At 42.6% G+C, this 23,097-nt stretch overlaps 1 protein-coding gene across 11 annotated transcripts in view; it reads right to left on the bottom strand.

The window, feature by feature from the left end:
* The window catches only part of PRDM11 (PR/SET domain 11), a 62,370-nt gene that overhangs the window by 5,472 nt on the left and 33,801 nt on the right, over window positions 1–23,097 (bottom strand). For 10 of the 11 annotated variants that reach the window (XM_020798410.3, XM_078389531.1, XM_078389517.1 and 7 more), the window contains one exon: window positions 6,159–6,346. In XM_020798410.3, coding sequence (XP_020654069.1) covers window positions 6,159–6,346 — 188 coding nt within the window. Of the gene's footprint in view, window positions 1–6,158; window positions 6,347–15,541; window positions 16,422–22,282; window positions 22,696–23,097 lie in introns of those variants that run through there. The other variant, XM_072985982.2, reaches the window with a different exon arrangement.

Raw genomic sequence — 23,097 nt, 5'->3', positions numbered from 1 at the left:
CTTCCAGAGAGAAGACAAACTAAAATAGGCAACTGCTTTAAATATAACAGGTAGCCAAACTGTGCTCAAATAAGAGACTATAATGTTGAGTCTCTTGCCTTGTGGAAAATGTAGTGATAACTTTGACTTGGTAAAAGGTTAGCAGATAAAAAGATTCCCAAGTGAAACCAATAAACCTCAAAGGCTTTTTCATCCTGTTCCAGAGTGACACAAGACATGAGAACAGAAGATGATTACAATTTCATTTCCCATATCACTTATTAGCAAACTGAGTTAGAAGCTGGTGAATCCTAAGAATTCAAAGACAGGGACTTACAGCTAGCTCTAACAGATTGCAAAATGTCTGTCCCCTATCTCATAATCACCAAAAGACAGAAGTTTATGCATATTATCAATTACTTAGAACAAAAGGAATAGCCAGATATCCTTACCTGGAAATGCAAAAGATGATGGATTTGGCTCAATTTTCATCTTTCTTCTGTCTTGTAAATAACTTCAAGCACATGGCTGCTTCCCAAACATGGTGAATTTCATCTGATTTTAAATCAGATCTGTGCTTTGTAACAGCTATATGGTAAGGTTGAAATTCCAAATACTAACACCATAGCCCTGAACAACAACATACTAAGAAGACCCTAGAGGTGTGCAGCTCAGAGTGTCTATACAATGGGTTAATTGGGCAGCAGAGGTTCCTAACTAGGATAGAGGAAGCTGGAATATACATTTCTCCAGAGGACTTCTTGGGACCTCAGTGAGGGCCAGAGGCACAGTAGAAAAAACAATTTGCTTGGCATGGATATTGTTTCACTAGGAAGGGCCCTCAAACTGTTCAACAAGGAGGGAAGTTAAGGTTGGGGGAAGGAACTGAGCTGAAGGAAGACACTGGGGTGGATGGAGGGAAAGATGATGAGAAAGTTTGGGGGAAGGGAAGAGAGAAAAACTGAAGAGCATCACTGGGATACGGGAAATCACCTTGAAAGAAAGGAGCACCTGGGTAGATAAGGGGAGAGAAAGAAAATGGGGGAAAGGGGAAGAACCCTTTGGCCCATGGGAAAGAAAGTGTACCAGATTTAGTGGGATGAAGGGAGAGCAGAGCAGAAGGGAAAGAGCCCTGGGATGGAGTAGAAACAAAGGGAATTCTACGCCATGTGAAGGACAGAAGCCTCATGGTGCAGAAGTTAAACTGTTGTACTGCAGCCAAAACTGCTCACGACTCAGGTTCAATCCCAATGTTCACTCAGCCTTCCATCCTTCTGAGGTCAGTAAACTAAGTATCCAGCTTGCTGGAGAAGGGGCAATATGTAGCCTGCATAATTAAACTGTAAACAGCACAGAGAGTTATTTAAGTGCTATGGGGCAGTATATAAGCAGCACACTTTGCTTTCCTTGTAACTGTGTTTCTTTGAATGGTCATTTGTGAATTTACACCAATGGGATCTTCCGCACTTGTGCAGTATTTCCTCAGAGTCTCTCATAACTGAGCAGTAGAGCTTTGGTGGGAGTTCAAGTTCTCCCGATTACGCATGAGCATTAGTCTCCTTCCTTTTCCTTGAGGAAATGCTGCAGAGGTGCAGAAGATCCCATTGGTGTGAATCAGAGACCACAAAGCAGCAGCTTAGTATGTCTGATAGTGCTAGGACTGCAATTTAATTTCAGGTTTTGTGACACTGCACTGTTAGAATGATGCAATCTCATTATAAGCATTTGCCCATGACCACTGCAAGTCTTGAAATGAGAATGTTGAAAATATGCAAGACTTGCGTCAAAACTGCATTCTATGCCATGTTGTATAGAATTAAATTACTGATTAATTGCCTAAGCAAAACAATTGCCTAAGCAAAACAATTACTTATCTTAAGATATAGTTACTCAAGTTTACAGCTAGAACTATGCAACACAAACTGAACCCACTGGCACATTTTCACATAAGTCTAATATCAGCTACCATGGCAGGACTGCCTTGCACTCCTCTCCCCACCCCCACAGTTTCCCATTCTTCCCCAAACTCTACATACTGAGGGGCTTCCCAACTTCTACAGAAGTTTTTGAAAGTGACTGGAGGTGCATGAAGAAAATTAATCAAGCAAAACTATAAACTAAAGAGCATTACTGTATTTTCAGAACAACCCACTATAACAATGTATGGTAATTTCCCCCAACCAAGCACCGTCCAGATGCACTGGAATGCAACTCCCACTTGGCATGGCCCTGTTTGGTTGAAGATGAAAGACGTTTTAGTTTAACACATTTAGAGAGTGAATGATTAACAGCTACATAAGTAGTTTTAAATTTGGTAGTGAGAAGAAACACATTGGGAATATATTCATTAAACCTCATGACTCGGTGCTTTGTACTCCAGTCCTTAACCAAACTACATACAACACAGAGCTTCTACTATGAAATGTTCCACTGGTGTCCACATATATTTTTCAATGGCTCAGCAGAACATCCCTCTGATATTAATAGAGACTCACCACAGAAAATGGGAAATTCTTACATGAACAATCACAACTCTGGGATCATGGTCATTATATAAAGTGGGAAGTAATATACACAACATACTGTGGGTATTTACCACATACCCTATGGAAATTATATCAAATCATATGCAAGACCAGAACTTAAATCTTTGTATGTGGAACTATAGATAGGCTTTGTGCAATTATAGACTAAGAATACCTCTGTCTTGCAAAAGGAAATCTTTTATAAAGTTGTATCTTTTACCAAGTCAAAGCATCAAGATAACTGCTACATATTTGATATTTGTATAAATCATAAACTTCTAAATTGAATTCACTGTGGATCAAACTAGAGTCCTTCACAACTGAAAAGTAATACACTGAGCAACTGAACAAATATGATGTGCATGTAATTCTTTTTTTCCATGTAGCCAAAAACCTGCCACCAGATCCATTCCAATAAGTTTGTTTCTTCACCCAAAGAAGACGCCTTTTGCCGCAACGTCATTTCTCATTCCTCCCAGCAGTCTGTATTTTTTGCATTCACTCATATTGCCCAAATTGCTCGATCTGGCCAAACTGCTTCAGACCCTTTTGTTCCACCCCAGAAGTGAGTTTGGACCATTCTGCTTCAGTATGATCTCAAACAAATTGGACTGAATTGGGTCAAATCAATTAGTCATCTGGGGTTCAGCCTAAATTTGCACTTATTGTTTAAACAGTGAAAATCTCTGAAATCGTACGTTTACACAAGACTGCCAGTTTTGCCCATTCCATGTGAAGTTCCTCCATTAGACCACAGTGCACCATTCAAGGGTCTCCCTCCACTAGACATTTCCTATGAGCCGTAGTAAAAGCATATCTATTCCAATATATTTGAAGTGCCGTTTCAGTACTTTAGAGAGACAATACCACAGCCCAAAACGCACTGATCTCTACAATACTTAATACTAGAGAAGGACACCAACAGCCGATTTGGCAGTTTGTGCCGGTTCGTTTAGCGGCGATATAGGTGTTTGGAGCTTCAAAGCCCTGCCTTCTCTGGCAGACACCCACTCGGAGGTAACAGCCTGGCTTCCCTGCTCTCCCTCATCTGAGTGCTGCTTCTGAGTGGGTGCCCACCAGAGGAGATGGGTATTTCGAACTACCACAAACCAGAGGTTCGTGCCCATCTCTACTTCAACATAAACAACATAAAAACTTGCTCTGCTGAGGCCATTAATTATTTATTTTTATTTATTTATTTATTGTATTTATACCCCACCTATCTAGTCATTTCGACCACTCTAGGCGGCTTACAACATAAGGATAACAAGTTCTAAAAAAAATTATAACAATTAATTAATTAAATGATTCTATAAGATGGGAAAAATAAAAATAAATCAAATAAAGAGAGAGAGAAAAGGAAAGAGGACAGGAATTAACTGGAAGGGAAGGCCTGACTATACATCCATGTTTTTAGTTGGTTCTTAAAAGTACCCAGCGAGGGTGCAGTGTGAATCTCCGGAGGTAGGTTATTCCAGAGACGAGGAGCCACCGCCAAGAAAGCCCGGTTTCTAGTTCTTTCTTTCCGGGCCTCCCTCAGCGTCAGGCTCCTCAGCCTCACCTCCTGGCTCACACGGGTGACACGGGTAGAATTAGTTGGGAGTAAGCGTTCCGCCAAGTATCGAAATTAATGAATTGAAAACCCATTTTACTTTACTTTACTTTTATTAGACTTTTACCCCACCCCCACCCCCAGACAAAGTCTACTCGGGGCAGCTTACATAAATAATAAAACACAACAATATATTAAACATAATAAAATCCTACAAAGCTCAAATACTTAACACTTGTTTCTAAATATATTGCTAAGACGGAATAGTTAAAGAAACAGAAAAAAACAGTTAATTGACTGGAGGGAATTTTACTATAGTTTCAAAATGTGGGCTCATTGCTTTAAAAGAGACACGTGGATAAAAATGACCAGATTTGTACTTCTGGACTACATTTCCCAGAATTCTGCAGGCAGCTGTGCTCCTTAGGGAATTCTAGGAGTTAGGGGATAGGGGGAAATTAGCTAATAGCCCCCACTCCTTTTAAAGATGTTTTCCCACATGCTTTCTATACTGCTTGTATGTTGTACTTTACTGTGCATGTGGGGTGGTGTCAATAGGCTGGGTTGGAATACTGAGAACATTTCCTTGCAGATGATGGTCAGAATCTAGCTGAAGAAACCATTGAGCATAAATTCACAGGTGTAAACTTCAGCCACAATTTGCCAGTAGTAAAGTTGTGGGCATCTTTAATTTATGATTCTACAGATATTTCTTATTGTGTTCTAAGTCATATGACTGGTAGATGACACCAAATGCCTCTGTTGATTTCTTAACTAGCAACAATTCATCACTGAGATATATGCTGATGGACTTACGTCAGTGGGCCAAGTAACAGGATCTTGGCCATGAATAAGGAGAAAATAATTGTGGAGAAAAACCGATGATTAATGAGGGCGGGTGCTGTGGCTAGAGGCCAGGCGAGGGGAAAATAAAAATCTCTGATGATAAAGAGTTTGATCTAATAGTTTAAAAGAAAAAAGATTGATAACAAGAAGGAATCAAGAATAAGCTCTTTCTCACACAAGCAGAATTATGAGGCTCTCAACGTGGCAGTTGAAAGAAACTGAAAGGGGACGCTTGGCTCCAAGGTACAGTACTTATACGGGTGGGGAGGGGCATATTCTAATGTGTTTATTGCTACCGCAGAAACTCTAGAGTCTTCCAATGAGGCTCCACACAGTTGCGAATCACCCAGGGTGTGATTCACAGAGGCCACGAAGAACAGAAGATTATTTTTAATTGAACTATGTAACTGTTTAGAGCATTGTTTTCTCTTCTGCTCTGTCATCTCATTTCCTGCATGACAGAACAAGGTGCGGCTAAACATCTTCGAAGGCATAGAGAAAAAGTCTGGAAACAAGGGCTTAGACCACAAAAGAACAGGGCACAAGTGAATGCGCGTTCCTCATAGGGACAGAAGGAAGGGACTTGAAATTCAGTCGAGGTTCTAAGTGCATTTTCAAACACTGCTTTGTATTACAAGCTCAATTCATACACCACTTCCCCCCTCCCACCCCCACAACTCCATTGAGACTATTTTCTTGTGGAAACCCCATGCTGGTGTGTGGAAGCAGGCAGAGGGAGAAGGGCTTAGCTTTGTTTGTCCAGATTTCTTTGCACCAACACATTCCATTGCTGTTGGATGTGCTGGAGAGCATGAGAAGCATCTCTGAAATGTCTCTTGCAAGCTAGCCCTTCCTTGAATACAGCAGGAAGAAGCCAGCATTCCCTAGTTCTGATGGTGCAAATGGAATTGGGCATCACAAAATATGTGGGAAGCTGGAAAACCCAGTAAGCAAAGAACACCTCTTTTAAGTTGATGCTTCTGAATCCTATGCATACACTGAATGAAACAACACACACACAACCATGCACACATGGATGCGTACTCACACGTAAAGTGCTATTTGATGGGTTTGTTTCAATCTCATTGTCTGCTCATTTCAATCTATCATTTTGTAACTTTTTAAAAAGAACCCTTTGTTTCATTGGATATATCATTTTTAAACAGCTACACGTACAGTAGTTTCATCTGACTGATGGGCACACCCAAAATGTTTAAAAAATCAGTGAGAGTGAAGAAAGAAAGAAAAATGCCCACCTCTTGTGAGGTTTCTGTTGATGGTCTCCTGAGACATGCTGTGCAATCGTTTCATGTAATCCTCGCTGTACCAGACCCTCAGCCTCTCCCCTGGTCGGACATCCCGACAGGTCCGGAAGTAAATCCGTTCGCTGTGCTGAAAGGCCATCAGGTTCTGTTCCCTCTCTTCTCGGGATATGGCCACGTACCTGAGAACAAGGTTGAGGGAGGCATTGAAACACAAGCAAGCATGGCTTAAAAGAAATTTAGCAAACCTTCGCCACCATCACAGGAAGGGTGACCTTCAAAGGGAGCCAAAGAAAGAAAAGGGAGCGGTGGATGGCATGAATAATGACATGCAAACTGACAACAGCTCTGAGGAAATATAACCTGCACTCCTCAGGAATATTAAACCATTTCTGGAGGATGGTTTGGGCTTGTCACTTCTGCTCGGCAAGAAAACCATCAACTATTAGCACAATCATAGTGTGTCATCAGCCACAAACACTGCCATGTTTGCAAAATACCTTAAAATGGCCTAAAATGCAATTAACGCCCCACAACTAGAGATGGACACGAACCGCTGATTTGGTGCAGTTCATTTCCTGGCCAAACAGCTGACTGGTGGTTAGGTGCCCCGCCCCCTTCAGCAGGAGTCCACTTAGCAGCTGCACCCAGAGGATTGCCCTCAAGCCACTTAGGGGGGCACAACAGTACTTTTTGAGTAATAATAATAATAAAAAGACTGAAGGGCATTTGGAGCAAGCAGACCAGAAGAGACAGGAATGACCTATAAGGCACGCATGAAAAACACCTTGCCTGTGCACCACCTGCACACACACCCCTCCAGCATCATCCTAATTGTATTTAGTGGAGAAGTTCCTCCCAAACCCCCCTGGAACTTATTTTTTGGGGATTCTGAGGAGCTCTTTACTCCCATTGAAAAATAAATAAAAACAATTTCTGGGGACAAAAGGAGGTATTTTCATTTTTTTAAAAAAAACCTTTTTTTTGAAGCAACAGAAAAAATTTGGGTAGAAGCCAGAGGAGTGGATACAAGCCTAAGCCTACAGTGTTCATGGATGATTTCTGGACAGGTTACTTACAGTGATTACCCACCCTGTTCTGAGGCATAATGAAGCTAAGCCATCTGGTGTTTTAAAGGTCACCAACAACATTTTGAACTGTGACTGGAAACAAGCGGGCAATTAATGCAGCCCTTGTAGAAGAGATAAAAAAGTGATCTTGGCATTCTTTGTGACAAACTTGTAATATTGGTCAGACTTATTTTGTCATATTTTATTCATTGCACTAAACCAGAAATGCCTGGCTCCCAAAATCATGAGATGAGATAGGCGAAAGTGAAACCAATTGGCACTGTGTCAGCCAGAGATGTTAATGTTTGATTGGGAAATTTTATCTTGGTGTGAGGATTTTGTGAGCTCCCTCTGTTTCCAACCCAGTTCCTTCATAGTTTCCAGTTTAAATTCAAATAGGTTTATTAAACATGGTAGAAATATTTGTCACCTCAGCCTTATCTAACTTGGTAATTAAAACATTGCCTATAGGCGTTGAATGTCCTTTCTTTAAAACCTCACGGATTTTAACTGAACATGAAACAGGTAATAATGAATTGGCTCCACAGATAGCCACCGCTAACTCCACGATCTAGTGGTGAAATACCCAATCTATATTTGGTTCCCAAACGTTTTTGCCTGGAACGCTGCCGATTTGTGAAGGAAATGGTCTCCTCTCAAGACTGATCCTAGGGGAAGTCAGGCATGTCCTATTTTCTCTATTCTTTCCCTTTCTCTGAACGCTCTTGTTCCTTCTTCCCCTCTTTCCTGTTTCTTCTCACACCTTCTCACCCCTCTACTTGCTTTCAGCAGCTTCTCTTGGTACTTTAAAAGGGACTCATTTTCCTGTCCATGGATGCTCTTTTATTATTTCTATCCAGTCTTCTTCCACTTTCTCCTCCTCCTCCTCTTCCTCCTCCTTTGCCCAGCACTCCACAGCAAAGGTCCTAATTGCCTCCACTACTCCCCCTTTATTCCCCCCTTTCACCTGCCAAACTGTTCTCTTCCAATGGTTTTTTCCCCTCCCCAAACATTCCAGAGTTCCCATATTAAAATAAGTAATTCCTGCCCTGAAGTTCGTTAACACAGGATTTTCTTTAGTCAACCCTTCAGGTTTTGGGGCTGTAGAGGACAGAACCAATTGGCCCTCTCTCTTTCTCACACTTGGGTCTCCCTAGCTGTGACACCAGACCAGATTTGTGGACGGAGGAGCAAAGAAGTCACCTTGTAACTTCATGAAAAAGGCAAGACTGAAATTGGAGAAATATTGTATTCGCGAAGGCTTTCACGGCCGGGATCTAATGGTTGTTGTGGGTTTTTCGGGCTCTTTGGCCATATTTTGAAGGTTGTTCTTCCTAAAGTTTCACCAGTCTCTGTGGCCGGCATCTTCAGAGGACAGCACTGTCCTCTGTCCTCTGAAGATGCCGGCCACAGAGATTGGCGAAACGTTAGGAAGAACAACATTCAGAACACGGCCAAAGAGCCCAAAAAACCACAACAACCATTAGAGAAATATTGTTTGCAAACCTATTACACTAGCCTTCTCTAACCCACAGAATTTTCGGGAAGGGGGGCAGCGTCTCAATCACAATTTGGGAAGGGGCTTGGTTACTTGCATTCCAGCAGTGGGTAGAACCAAGAGCCTCAGATTAGGCCAAAACAAAGGGGCTGAAGGTTGATGGAAGTCTCTTCTACTTGTTCCCCCTCCCGCCTGCAAAAGCTTTCTGGCAAGCAAAACCTTGCCAGTCTGCAAAGCAGAGTCCCTGTTACATGGGAAAGCTTTCAGGGTTGCAGACTAGAGTTTATCTCACAGCAAACCTCCTCCCCAGGCTTTAAATGCCTCTTTATCTATGACCTGAGTGATAAAGGCACAACCAGCTACACTGGCTGGCTTAAGATTCTTTGAGGAGTAAGTTAGACCTGTCCTTGATGGGTGTATGTTTGTAATCCACATGCTTAAAGCACACACAGCATTGGAAAAAAGCAACATACAATTGAAATACCATGGACTGGCAAATTCTGTACTTTTCTGTATGAAGTGGATGGTTAGAACAAGAATATGTTGCAGTTTGTATGACAACCCTGCTTCAGACTTACTAGGAAACTGTAAGGACTGCTCACAAATGGTGTTTGGTAGACTGCACTAATACCATGAAAATGAAAAGATGGGGCAATATTTTAATACTTCTGTAAAAATACAAACAACACTTCAGAGAACTCCATTTTAAACGGAAGAGGCTGTTTAGTTCTTATCCAGAATATATCACATTTTACAATGGCTACTATCATGGAAACCAAATTTTATACTGTTATATATACTACATATATACTATATATTTATTTGGTAAGACAAAAATTAATCAAGTGATGGAACAGATATGTAATAAATATATGTTACAGACATTGTCACTGATCAAATGAAAGCGTGCTAGCACAATTTAGAATCTGATATATTTAAACCTTTTATAAAAACCTAAGGACATTTATGTATGTGTGGGCTATGCTCACCATCCCACAGAAAATCTTGTAATATCTTGGGTTAAAGTAGGGGAAAAAACCTAGTTCATTATATAAATGCAACTTCTCTGGAATTAATTCCTCACATGTTCTAAAAAGGCTTGCTTCACTCCACGTTTTTGAGTGACTGCTAAGGAGAGCCAAGAATGCTAGCGATCAAGGAAACACTGCTCACTGGTTGCCACATTGGGAGCTTCACAAACATTAGAAGAGGTGTATCAACAGTGGCAGGAAAAGCAACAATGAATGTACAGTAGCTGCTCCTGGCTTGGCAATGAAGCCTTCCCATCCAGGGTCACCACAAAGCATTGCAAGGGCAGAGTGAAGGGACTAGGACAGAGAGACCTTCCAGCAAACGTTCAAGACCTACTCCCCCTTCCAGATGGACCAAACTTTCATATGACTGTTGCAACTGGATAAACCCCTTAGACTGCTGTGGGAACTTTTACCTGTTCCCCAGATATTTTTGGCTTTGACTCTCAGAAACTAAAGCTAGCAAGGCCAATCTTAAAGTACTGTGGGGGTTGTAGTGCAAAATATTTGGAAGGCCAATGGTTTCCCATCTATATCTGACATATTTAGAGATAGGCATTGTCCTTTCCTTGTAGCTTGAGGGAGGGAGCGAGGGAGGAAGACAAGAAGAGCCCTCCTGGATCAGGCCAAGAGCCCATCTAGTCCAGCTTCCTGTATCTCACAGTGGCCCCACCACATGCCTCTGGGAGCACACAAGACAACTAGATACCTGGAGGGAGGGAGGACGGACTGACAGACAGACAGATTTCGTACAGTTCCATATATACACACCCAATTAAATACACATCCATTGTTCTTCTCAGAAAAAGAAATGAGGAAGTACCAGTGTTCTAGTGTTAAAGATATCATGACAATATATTTTAGGGCATGTTCATTCTGCTACAGATTTTTTGTATGTATGTCTTTATATCAATGGACAGTTTAAAAGAGATTCAGAAGAGCCGTCTTGAGCTATGAGAAAATGTAGTGCACATCTGCAGTCATTTTGTTGTTCACATATGTCTCATGTATGGTGGTCTCATGAATTAATGACCACCAAAAGATCCCGTCATTAACAGCCCTATTCAAGTTTTGCAATTTAAGAGCCATGGATTCCTTTGCTGAGGCAATTATGCCTCATATGAAATCTTCCTCTTTTCCTGCTGCTTTCCATTTTCCAATGTTTATATGGATTCTTGAAATATGTAATTTCCTTGTGGAGCATATTTATATGTTGATCCTCTGGGGCTATATGGAACTAGCCACTGTAGTGATCTCATGAGGCTACTTACACAAGCTGCAATTTCAAATGCTTTTTTGTTTAACAGTGGATGGAGGCATATTTATGCGTTATCTGTTGTATATCTGTGATAGGAACATAAATGAACAATTAGAGACACAAATCAGACCAAGTATCTTCCCTTGGTTCAGTGTGAATATTCAGAAGCTTCTATTCCATAAACTTCTGATGATTGTGTCTGGCCAGATAAAAAGAACAAAAAGTCTTGTGGCATCTTGAAACTAATGAGTTTTATAAGACCTCAGTAGGCAGATACATGTGACAAGCATCATAACCCAAAACAGCTACATTTTTATTATGAAAGAAGAGATGAATGTTGAAAATGGTATGTTTGATATAGATGAGACTTCAGATCTGTATGCAGACAGAAGAACAAATGGCCAACAAGGAGCTTGAGTTGTAAGTATCATATATTTATTGCTAATAAAAATAATCATAAAGAATAATTTTTATCACATGTGTCAGGGTAAGCACAGCAATATATCACTTTAAGAAGCACTTAAAACATGCCAGATTTTCAAACCACCACATACAAGGAAGCATCCCTAGTGGGCAGATACAATGAAAACATTTCATAGAGTGAAGAATCCATCCCTTGTCTAATTCCTCATCAGATGATATGAGTACATGTGTATGCATAAATTAATACCACATTTGTCCATATGTTAGTGCCTGAACTTTCTCAAATGTAGACTGCTTAAAAAGCTTTAAAGCACAGCTTGGAAGGAACAACTCCCAGAATGTGTCAGCTCCCAGAAGTACATCTCTGAAATTCCACAACTAGTGTAGTCACTAGTTATTATAATAATAATAATAATAATAATAATAATAATAATAATAATAATAATAATAATAATAATAATAATAATAATAATAATAATAATAATAATAATAATAATAATAATAATAATAATAATAATAATAATAATAATAATAATAATAATAATAATTCTCTTGAGTGTACTAGGCAGATGTGCTAGTGTCCCAGAAACATGGCAAAATGGTGTTCCATGTTCCTTAGGAGACTTCCTGAGCAAAACACTTTGGAGGGAAAAAATAGTTTCAGTGCTGTAAGTGCCGGAGAGTTTCAGGTGCTAGGGGCACATTTGGGGCCTGGAGGGTTGTATGTGGCACACAGGCCATGCTTTGCCCTTCAGGTGTTTATTCAACAGTGGAGGAGATATTCATACTGCAGAAACTGAGTAGTCCCCTTAATCTAGCTATCTCAAAAAGGTGAGTGCTCTAGATATGGCTCCATTCTCAGCAGCAGTTTACTAAAGAGAAAAATCATGAAATTTGTTTCTGCAGTTGCATAAACACTAGTCATTTCTGTGCTATCAAGTTGGAACCAACTTATAGCAAACTTGACAGAGCTTTCAAGGTAAGTGCGATATTTGAAGAGTTATTTTAGCACTTCTGTACCCACACTCAGTGAGTTTCCAGGGCCAAGTGGGGATTCAAACTCTGGTCTCCAGAGTCCTAATCCATCACTCCACCACACCAGGTACCTGTTTCAACACTAATTGTGGGAAAGCAAGATTACTGGGAAAGCAAAGTATGTTCACCCTAAAGGGCTGAAAAGAAAGGCAGAAGACATCAGGAGTAAGTAACCTATGAAATTCTTACTTCTTCAAAATATGTAGCACCATCAACATATGAGGTACTCTACAGAGTTAGTGAGCAGCAAATAACGGGCCCTGCTCCAACAAACTTGCAATCTAAATTGCTTTGCCAGCAGCAAAACCCATTTACTTCAGAGGTGAAATGCTTTTAGGATAAGATTTCCAGACTCAATACACTACGTCCATCACACTTATTTAAACTTATTTAATTAGCATTCTATGTGATGCAGAAGTACATAAATGTTAAAACTGATTTATATCAGACCTTACCATACAGATATTACTTAATAGTCAATACCAGTACGATAGCTCTTCTGAGAGAGGGCTTCAGTCAGCCAGAACAGTTTCATCACGTTTCATCTTATCATACTTACTACCAAAAGAGCCTTGAGAAATGTGCTTTGCTGCAGCTGAGGACTGCATCTTACATCTGGCCAGTAGTTGTGAGTACAACTAAACATCTGGCAGAAGTGCAGGTATAAAACAAGTACAGTGTTTGTGCAATTTCAGTACATTACCATGAATAGATGCAGTGGCATCTGTTTCCAATATCCTAAAAGACCTGGCACAACAGCATTTGATATGGACATACTACAGTAGTGATCCCAAGTGAAAAATATTATGATACAATGACAGTAAAGATACAAATGTTTTTCTTTGATGCAGCGTTTCTAACCTGGGGTGGATGGGAAGGACTCAGCTACTTTGACAGAGTATATGATACATGTATTATCAAAGGCTTTCACAGCCAGGATCGGATGGTTGTTGTGGGAACACTGTTCGGCCGTGTTCTTAAGGTTTTTCTTCCTAACGTTTCGCCAGTCTCTGTGGCTGGCATCTTCAGAGGATAGGAGAAAGAAATCTGTCTGTGCTATGTTGCAGTTTGTTGGATAGTTAAGTATTTATAGCTGTGGGAACAGTTTTTGTCCTTTTAAGGATATTGGGTGATTATGGTGATCAGCGAGTTTTTGTTGTGAGTGTATTGTTGTGATAAGGGGGAGAGATGATCTGTCACTGTGATTGCTAAGTGTTGCTAGCTGGTCTTTTGTGTGCAGTGATCCCCAGTCCTTGTGGCTGGGTAGAGTTTGTTGACCTTTAGCAGGCTGTATTTTCCAGTGCTGGGAGCCAGGCTTTGTTGAGTTTCAGACTTTCTTCTTTTTTGTTGAAGCTCTGCTGGTGTTTGTGGATTTCAATGACTTCCCTGTCCAGTCTAACATAATGATAGATGGTGTTGTCCAGTACTTCAGTACTTTGAAATTACACCAGAATCAAAGAACATGAGAGACACTGTAGACTAAAACAACCGGAAAAATAGGCAGTAGCTGAACATGCCCTAAAACAAGAGGGACATGAAATTTATTTATTTATTTTATTTATTTATTGTATTTATACCCCGCCTATCTAGTCATTTCGACCACTCTAGGCGGCTATTTCAAAATACTGAAGTACTGGACAACACCAGAAATCATTATGTTAGACTGCACAGGGAATCCATTGAAATCCACAAACACATCAGAGCTTCAACAAAAAAGAAGAAGGTTTGAAACTCAACAGAGCCTGGCTCCCAGCACAGAAAAATACAGCCTGCAAAAGGTCAATGAACTCTACCCAGTCACAAGGACGAGTGATCACTGCACACAAAAGACCAGCTAGTGACACCCATCAATCACAGTGACAGATCATCTCTCCCTCTTATCACAACAATAAACCCACAACAAAAACATGCTGATCACCATAATCACCCAATCTCCTGAAAAGGACAAAAGCTGATCCCACAGCTATGAATACTCAATTATCCAACAAACCGCATCAGAGCACAGACAAGAGTTCTGACTCCTGTGCTCTGAAGATGCCAGCCACAAAGACTGGCGAAATGTTAGGAAGAAAAACCTTAAGAACATGGCCAAACAGCCCAGAAAACCCACAACACCTATATGATATATGATGAAAAAGCTGAAAATTGCATTTGCCTGCCACCATCTTAAGCAATAACTGCATAAAACACAAACCAACACACTGATACTAAGAAGCATCCTATCTCTTGTGACCAACAATATAAATAAAGCAGTGATTCTGATGAAGCTAGAATTACAGTGGCATTATAAAGTCAGCAATTGAGCATGCTTCAGCTACTTTCTCAGAAACAAGTCACTCCCTAGGAAAACATGGCAAGTTTTTAGAAAATTATTATACTGCTGAATAGTCATTAGATGTATTGTTCTTGGGTGATATCCTGAAGGAACTGTAGGTGCAAAAAAAGGCGAGAGGCTGAATATCAGCAACTCTTATCCAAAACACCATTCTTCCAGATTAACTGTCTGATTTCAGTTCAACTTGCTTTAAAGTGAATATTAAGTCTAAACCAACCTTTATGTACTGCAATATTACACAATACTGCCAGATCATTCCCTTTTAAGTATCTGGCACAATGAAAAACTGCTTCTGTTAGTTTAATATCAGAGAAAGTAGAGGAGGAAATAATGTGTGTTGGGTGGCTGTTTTGCAAGCTGCAAAAGAAGAAATTTCCCCAACTGTTAACAAAAAATTCTTGTATTGTTGTATATCCTTCCTTATGTCAGTATCTATCTAATTTTAACATCCAAAGCTCAAATCTCAACAGTCTCTAGCTAAGGCCAGGATTGTAGGCACAGGGGGAAAAAAGCTTTGCTGAATGAGGAAAACAAAAGGCCATTTGCACCAGACTTTTATAGCTGACAAGATTGCTTTGCTTCTCCGAGATACAATACCTATGTACACATCACCATTTTCAGAAGCAGAGCAGGAGACTGAAAGGGGGGGAAAAAAAGAAATATTTTTGCAGAGTGCTGTATTATTTTAAGTGCAATTATCCAACTACAAATCCTTCCTGAGTATAAAGGGGTCAGGCAAACAAATCCCCAAGCACTTTGGCTCTGTAGAAAAGGAAGATCTTTGTGGCCTTTACATTTTTATCTGTTTTAGTTAATCCATTTCATTGGTTCCCTTCCCTGTCCTACAAGTGCCAAGCTTCCATGTTTCCACGTGCATAGAATAAAGCCTGCCATCAAGCTGCCGTTATATATATTTTTTAATCTTAGGAGGGAATCCATAGTGAATTTCCCTCTCAATAAATCGTGCTAAAGAGTCTTTGATTTTTAAAAAGAAGTTATTTCTTTCTCATAGCAAGGGAACTAAAGCTGGTGCTTTCTCTTCCGCGACCTAGTAGTCCGAGCAAGAGAAGTCTGCTTGGGATGACCTTCATTAATCTCTGTCTTAGGATCAGAGCAGCTGTCTGATATGGCTGCCTGGAAGCCCATCTCCTGGCTAGTATGATAGATCTGACCCTTATTTGAAGTTTGGAGCTCATCCTTGATATTGGTTAAGGTCTGGCACATCTGGCTAACCTGCCCAGTCAGGTCAGACATTCTTTGGCTGATTGCATGCAGGTTCTTTGCCATGTCTTTATGAACTGCCACCAGCTCTTGATAGAAATGGCTGAACAGGTCAGTCTGCTGGGTGCAGGAATTGAAGACCTGATGGTCAAAGCCAGGGGCAGGTGGGCTCTGAGCACGTGACTGAGGGGGCCTACTAGAGGATTTGGAACATGAACTTGGATGCTTCCGTTTCTGCCTTTGGTTTACAATATTAAAGGGATCTGGAAAAGACATAGAATGAAGGAAAGACGGCATGGAGAGATGATCAACTTCTTCTGCTCCTCTCTGCACTGATGCAAAGTGATGTTGCCACGAGGGGCCAGGTACCGCCTCACCTTCGTCTGCTTGAAAGAGAAAAACACAGGATTATTTCGATGAAGACTCCAAGAAACCTATAGTTCTATGATTCTGAAACCATTCAAGATTTAACCTGGAATCTAGATTAAATCCAGGAGCATTTTTAGACTGTTAGGTAAAGGTTCCCCTTGACATTTAGTCCAGTCGTGTCCGACTCTAGGGGGCAGTGCTCATTCCTGTTTCCAAGCCATGGAGCCAGTGTTTGTAAGAAGACAGTTTTTGTGGTCACGTGGTCAGTGTGACTAGACATGGAACACTGTTACCTTCCCACCATGGTGGTACCTATTTATCCACTCGCATTTTTACATGCTTTTGAACTGCTAGGTTGGCAGGAGCAGGGACAAGCGATGGGAGCTCACTCCGTTGCGTGGATTCAATCTTATGACTGCTTGTCTTCTGACCTTGCAGCACAGAGGCTTCTGCAGTTTAACCCACAGTGCCACCACGTCCCTCTTTACGTTCCCTTGAATATAACTTCTTTACAATCTAGTGTAATTCTTTTTTAAGAAACAGAGGATGCCAACTAGCTGTAAAGAAGAAATATGACCAAGTGGGTGCCATAATTTGGGGTCAAGTGGAACATCCAGTTTAACTAGTCCAGATTATTAAAGGTAAACATAAAAAGAGGCTCCAATAAGCAGTGGGCCACTGTGAGCAGCATGTGACACTAGTGGTTTATAGAGTCTTGTCTCTGAAACACTGTTATGGAATTGGAATGACAATGTACTTTGTTTTATATCTCTGAAATACATGATTGTATATTATTGCTTTCTGTATTTTGCACTGATTGCAAGCAAATGGAGATTATTGTAATCAGACACAAAAATATAAACAAAACCTGAAATGAGGTGCTTCCTGCACTGAAATTCTAATAACACTTCTCCAAGGTTTAGACAAAAATGCAACAACTGTTCAAAATCAGGGTGCAATGAGGACCTTGTTTTTAGATTAGTTGAATTGACTTCATATATATGCTTTTCCCAGTCAGAAAACCTGCATCTTAGTCAATATTCACCTGCTACCTCTACGGAACTAGAGGTCCTAAAGCAAGCCACAGCTCAATGGAAAGGCTGATACTTTGCTTGGAGAAGGTCTTAAGCATCACTAGGTAATGATCTCATTAGCAAGGCAGGCTATTTCCAAGTTAAGACTTTGGAGTATCACTAAAAGCTGGAATGAACAGAAACGTATAGACAGTCCATTGTTGGGCTCACTATGATGAAAGAAGCTTCAAAAAAATGCACGTAGATAAATGGGAAAGAAGGAGTAGCTCACGAGCAGCTATACCTGCCAGTTTACTACATACCTACCACTGTTCCTCTTTTCCAGAGTAAAGATTCTTTATCACTGTGAACTGGTTCGGTATAGTAATCTGTACTCTTTCATTGCTGATCCAATATCATGCAGAGGACCACATTCAGACCAGCATAATAGAATCAGAGCTTGATCAGACTACATATGGAAATAATTTTTGTGGGTGAGTGGCCTGGCATGTAGAACTGCTAGCAATCCAGACAAGTATTGAGTATTAGATGGTGGATCACAGAGCTCTGCTTGCTCCACCTTTGTTATATCACCCTGCCTATACTTCTTTGAGGCTTAAAACCCTAGTCCAGGGCAGATGAACCTGTGAACCTCCATAGATTATTCAACTCCAACTCCCATCAGCAACAGTCAAGATAACCAATGATTGGAAAGGACAGGAACAGCAATGCAGCAACATCTGCAGGGAACCAAGTTCTCCACTCCCACCCTGCGGTGCTTGTTGTAAAGAGGGAGAAGTCTAGATTGCAGAGAGATGTATGGATAGCGCATAACTATGTTTCTGGAATTTTCCCCAGGGTCAGCCCACTACATTAACTGTTGTACATAATACAACAGAAACACTGATCTGTTGGCTTGTATTTGCAAAAGAATTGGAACACTTTGTACCTAATATTTTTGATGGTTGCCTTGATCTTTGCCGGGAGAGAGACAGGGGGAGTGTGACCCTGTTGGAATTCCTGGATCGCTCAGTGGCTTTCAACACCATCGACCATGGTGTCCTTCTGGATAGGCTGGCTGGGTTGGGAGCACTGCTTTAAGGGGGAGGGTGGTGCTGGGGGACAGTTGCTCTGCCCCATGACATTTATGGGGCTCAATACTGTTTCCCATGCTGTTCAACATCTACAGTGGTGCCTCACATAACGATGTTAATTGGTTCAAAAAAAATCGTTATGTGAAAACATCGTTATGTGAAGCACCATTTCCCATAGGAATGCATTGGAAACCGGTTAATCCGTTCCAATAGGAATGGATTATCCGGTTTTCTCCCTCCCCCCGCGGCTTGGATCTGACCCACGGTGGCTACCTCAGCCATGGCTGGACTCCCTAGAGTCCGGCCATAGCTGGGGTAGCTGCCGTGGCTCGGATTCAAGCCGCGGGGGGAGAGTGGTGGGATTGGAATGCCTTTCAGGCATCCCGGGCTTGGATCCCACCCGCCGCCGGTTACCCAAGCCGTGGGGGGATCCAAGCCGTGGGGGGAGACTGGGTGCGGACACCCCCCCACCCTGCAACCGCCGCTTGAAGCCTCCCCGTGTCGCTTTCCCCAGCCGTTCTCGGACTTCCAGGTGTCCGAGAACGGCTGGGGTAGGCGGCGTGGGGAGGCTACCGGCATCGGGGACGGGGGGGGGGATCGGGAACGCTTGAAGCCTACCCGCGCCGCTTACCCGGGCCATTTTCGGACTTCTGGAAGTCCGAGAACGGCCTGGGTAAGCAGCGCGGGTAGGCTTCAAGCGTTCCCAATCCCCCCCACCCTGTCCCCGATGCTTGAAGCCTCCCCGTGACGCTTTCCCCAGCCGTTCTCGGACTTCCAGGTGTCCGAGAACGGCCGGGGTAGGCGGCGCGGGGAGGCGTTAAGCCGTGGGGGGAGAATCGGAGGCATGGACGGGCTCTTCGGCAACCGCTGAGGCTTGGATCCGAGCCTCGGCAGTTGCCGAAGAGCCCGACCATGCCTTCCACCCTTCCCCCACGGCTGGGATCCAAGCCGTGGGGGGAGGATCGGAGGCATAGCTGGACTTCAGCCGGCTAAGAGGCCAGCGATCGGGCAGGAGGAGGTGGGAAGATCCCACCACCACCTCCTGCCCAATCGCTGGCCTCTTAGCCGGCTGAAAACCCGGCGTTCGCTTGGGAGTGGTTGGGGGAAACTTCCCACCTCCTCCTGCCCGATCGCTGGCCTCTTAGCCGGCTGAAGTCTGGCTATGCTTCCAACCCTCCCCCCACGGCTGGGATCCAAGCCGTGGGGGGAGGATCGGAGGCATGGATGGGTTGTTCAGCAGCCGCCGAGGCTTGGATCCGAGCCTCGGCAGTTGCCGAAGAGCCCGGCCATGCCTTCCACCACCCCCCCACGGCTTGGATCCCACCCGCGGCCGACTACCCCAGGCATGGTCGGACTCCTGACAGTCCGACCATGGCCGGGGAAGGTGACCACGGGGAAGGGGAATCCCGGCGGTGGCCTCGGAAGGACCCTTCAGAAGGGTCCTTCCGAGGCCACCGCAGGCATTTCCCCCAGCTGAGCTGTGGGAGCGCTCCTTGGGAGGCTCCCGCCGCTCAGCTGGGGAAAAATGGTGCCTATGGGGAAAACATCGCAAAGCGATTTTTCCCCATAGGCAACATCGGTATGCGATCGCTTTTCCAATCGCAAAATCCGCATAGGTATGCGGATTTGTCGTTAAACGGGGCACTTGTTATACGAGGCACCACTGTACATGAAACCGCTGGGAGAGGTCATCAGGAGGTTTGGGCTGAGGAGTCAGCAATATGCTGATGATACCCAGCTCTACCTCTCATTCTCTACCAATCCAGGTGAGGCAGTTTCTGTGCTGAACTTGTGTCTGGACCTGATAATGGACTGGATGAGGGTTAATAAATTGAAACTCAATCCAGACAAGACGGAAGTGCTGTTAGTGGGTGCTTCACCGGACAGGATGGAGGACCATTTCCCTGCCCTGAATGGGGTTACACTCCCCCTAAGGGATAGGGTCCGCAGCTTGGGGGTGCTCCTGGACCCCAGTATAACACTGGAAGCCCAGGTGGACTCTGTGGCCAGAGGCACCTTCCTTCAGCTGCGGAAATTATACCAGCTACGGCCCTACCTGGACGAGCGAAGTCCCATGACAGTTACACATGCACTGGTAACATCCCGCATAGATTATTGCAATGCGCTCTACGTGGGGCTGCCTTTGAAGACAGTCCAGTGACTGCAACTGGTCCAGAATCGAGCTGCGCAGCTGGTGAGTGGTGCAGCCGTTAGGGAACATATCAAGCCAGTTCTGGTTAAGTTACATTGGCTACCAGTTGCTGCCCGGGCCCAATTCAAAGTGCTTGTTTTGACATATAAAGCCCTAAATGGCTTGGGCCCTGGATACCTGAAGGTCCGCCTCCTTCCATGTGAACCCACCTGGCAGTTAAGATCTAGCCAAGAGGCCTTTTTGAAAGAGCTGTCCCTTAAGGAGGTAAGAGGGAAGGCTTGTAGACAAATGGCCTTTTCGGCAGCTGTCCTCAGACTATGGAATGCCCTCCTGTCTGAGATTCGTCTGGCGTCGACGCTGATGACATTTCGGCGCCAGGTCAAAACCTTCCTGTTCCAGAAGGCTTTTAATTGAAATAATATTAGCTGTGGTTCCGATGGCAATTTATATATATATATATTTAATTGTATTTTATTTGTTCTGAATTTTTATTGTATTTTAAATGTTGTAAGCCGCCCAGAGACCTTTGGGTAGTGTGGGCGGCATATAAATTAAACCAAATCAAATCAAATAAATAAACAAATTAACAAATAAATAAATTAATAAATATCACAGAACTGGATTCAGACTTTAGTCTTAATTTCTTACTTGAAGTCATTGCGATTTATAAGAGACTTATGACTAAGCTGTTCCACTGTTTTCACAAGCATAGAAACTGACTTGTCATTGTTAAACTAAACCTGAATCCAATCCATAAACTATCTGATAAAATACTATGGAAAGCAAATTACAAGCATTATCTTGAATATGTGAAAACTGGGGCTGTTTCATGAACATTAAAACTTTTGACAGGAGGTGAACTGTAGGGAGCACTGGCATCTGCATGCTATAAATGCTATATCTTGAAAGACATGGAAATTTTAGGTGACATCCATACTGATTATGTGCATTTGGACAATTCATACAGCACTCTATTTTGTAGCATCCCAGCCCATAGCAGACAATTTCCAAATTTCAATATCTGATAACCAACTCCGAACAAATTATATACTAGATTTCATAACCAAGAAAGACTTGAGTAAAAAGGTTTTGGTCATCCTTCTCTCTCTCTCTCTCTCTCTCTCTCTCTCTCTCTCTCTCTCTGAAAATACTTTCTCAATTTGTTTACTTGTTCCATTTATCAGGAACAATGACATCACCTACATGTTGGGCTAACCTGATAAGGTTCAGCTCCATAATCTCTTCAGAAAACTGGAAGGAAGAAAATGCAAAAAGTGTGCTCTTATATAATGTCCCTTAGTGCTTAAAGCACCCTCTGGGCAGCTTAAAATTTAATTATGCAGGCTGGCTACTCAGTTTACCAATGTCAGAAGGATGGAAGGCTGAGTGAACCTCAAGCCAGCTACATGGAACTGAACCCAGGTCATGAGCAGAGGTTTGGCTGCAGCATAGCAGTTTAACCACTGCACCACGAGCAATGGGGTAGAAAGAGCCAAGTATAACAGAAAATGCTAACCAAAATGGCTTGACTAGAAAGAAGGCTGACCTTTCGTTTAAAACACTTTTTCATCAGAACGGATATGAGAAGCAATACTCATAGGAGGAGAAGCAATACTTACAGCTGGTTGATGGGCTGTCAACCACGTCCAGATCCGCTCTCCGGAAGCCGTGTATCTGATGTGACGAATGCAGCGTCGACTTGATGGCTCTCTCGTGGGCGGTCAGGACAATGGCCGAGGGCCTCCCCGGGCTGCTGGGACTGGAGACGGACCTCTGCATGAACGCCAGTTTGTCTTTGGTCCTTCTCTTCATGTCATCCCATCTGTGCTTAATATCTTTCAGAGATCTGGGGACCTGGCTGACCGAAGTGATTTTTCTCGCTATACCTTCCCAGATCTTATCCCTGTCTGCATGGGATAGACGTATTGTCTCCCTTCCAAACAGCCAGGCTTCGTTCCGGGTCACTTCAGTGACCAGAATGTCCAGCTCTTCCCTGGAGAATTTGGGCTTCCTCTTTCGATCAGTCATGTTCCTTGCGTTCAAAGTCCCACAAAGCATAAATAGCAAAAGGAAATCAATGTGAAGATTTCAGAGTACTAAGAGTAAGAAGTGCATTCACTCCCAGGTTGGTGAGGTTCCTCGCTAAATTCAATACAAAATATCCAACTTTTTCACTAAATATAGAAAGTAGTATATATTTTGCTTCTCAAATAACTGTCATGAAAATGGAGTGGGGGTTTATAAGCATCATGTACCACATTCTATGTTTAATAAACAAAACCATTCTATGTTTAGTAAAAAAAATAAAATAAAGGAACTTGGCACGTTTGTCCATACTGAAGTATTCTGCAGCTGAAACAAAAAATTAGGGTCCCAATTCTGGGAGAAAGATTACATATAAAGAAATTAAATTAAATGATTGAATAAAAAACCA

Source organism: Pogona vitticeps, chromosome 1 (assembly GCF_051106095.1).
Source record: "Pogona vitticeps strain Pit_001003342236 chromosome 1, PviZW2.1, whole genome shotgun sequence".
Taxonomy (NCBI): Eukaryota; Metazoa; Chordata; class Lepidosauria; order Squamata; family Agamidae; genus Pogona; species Pogona vitticeps.
Note: the sequence above shows the minus strand (reverse complement) of the source record. Positions and strands in the feature narration are given on the sequence as shown.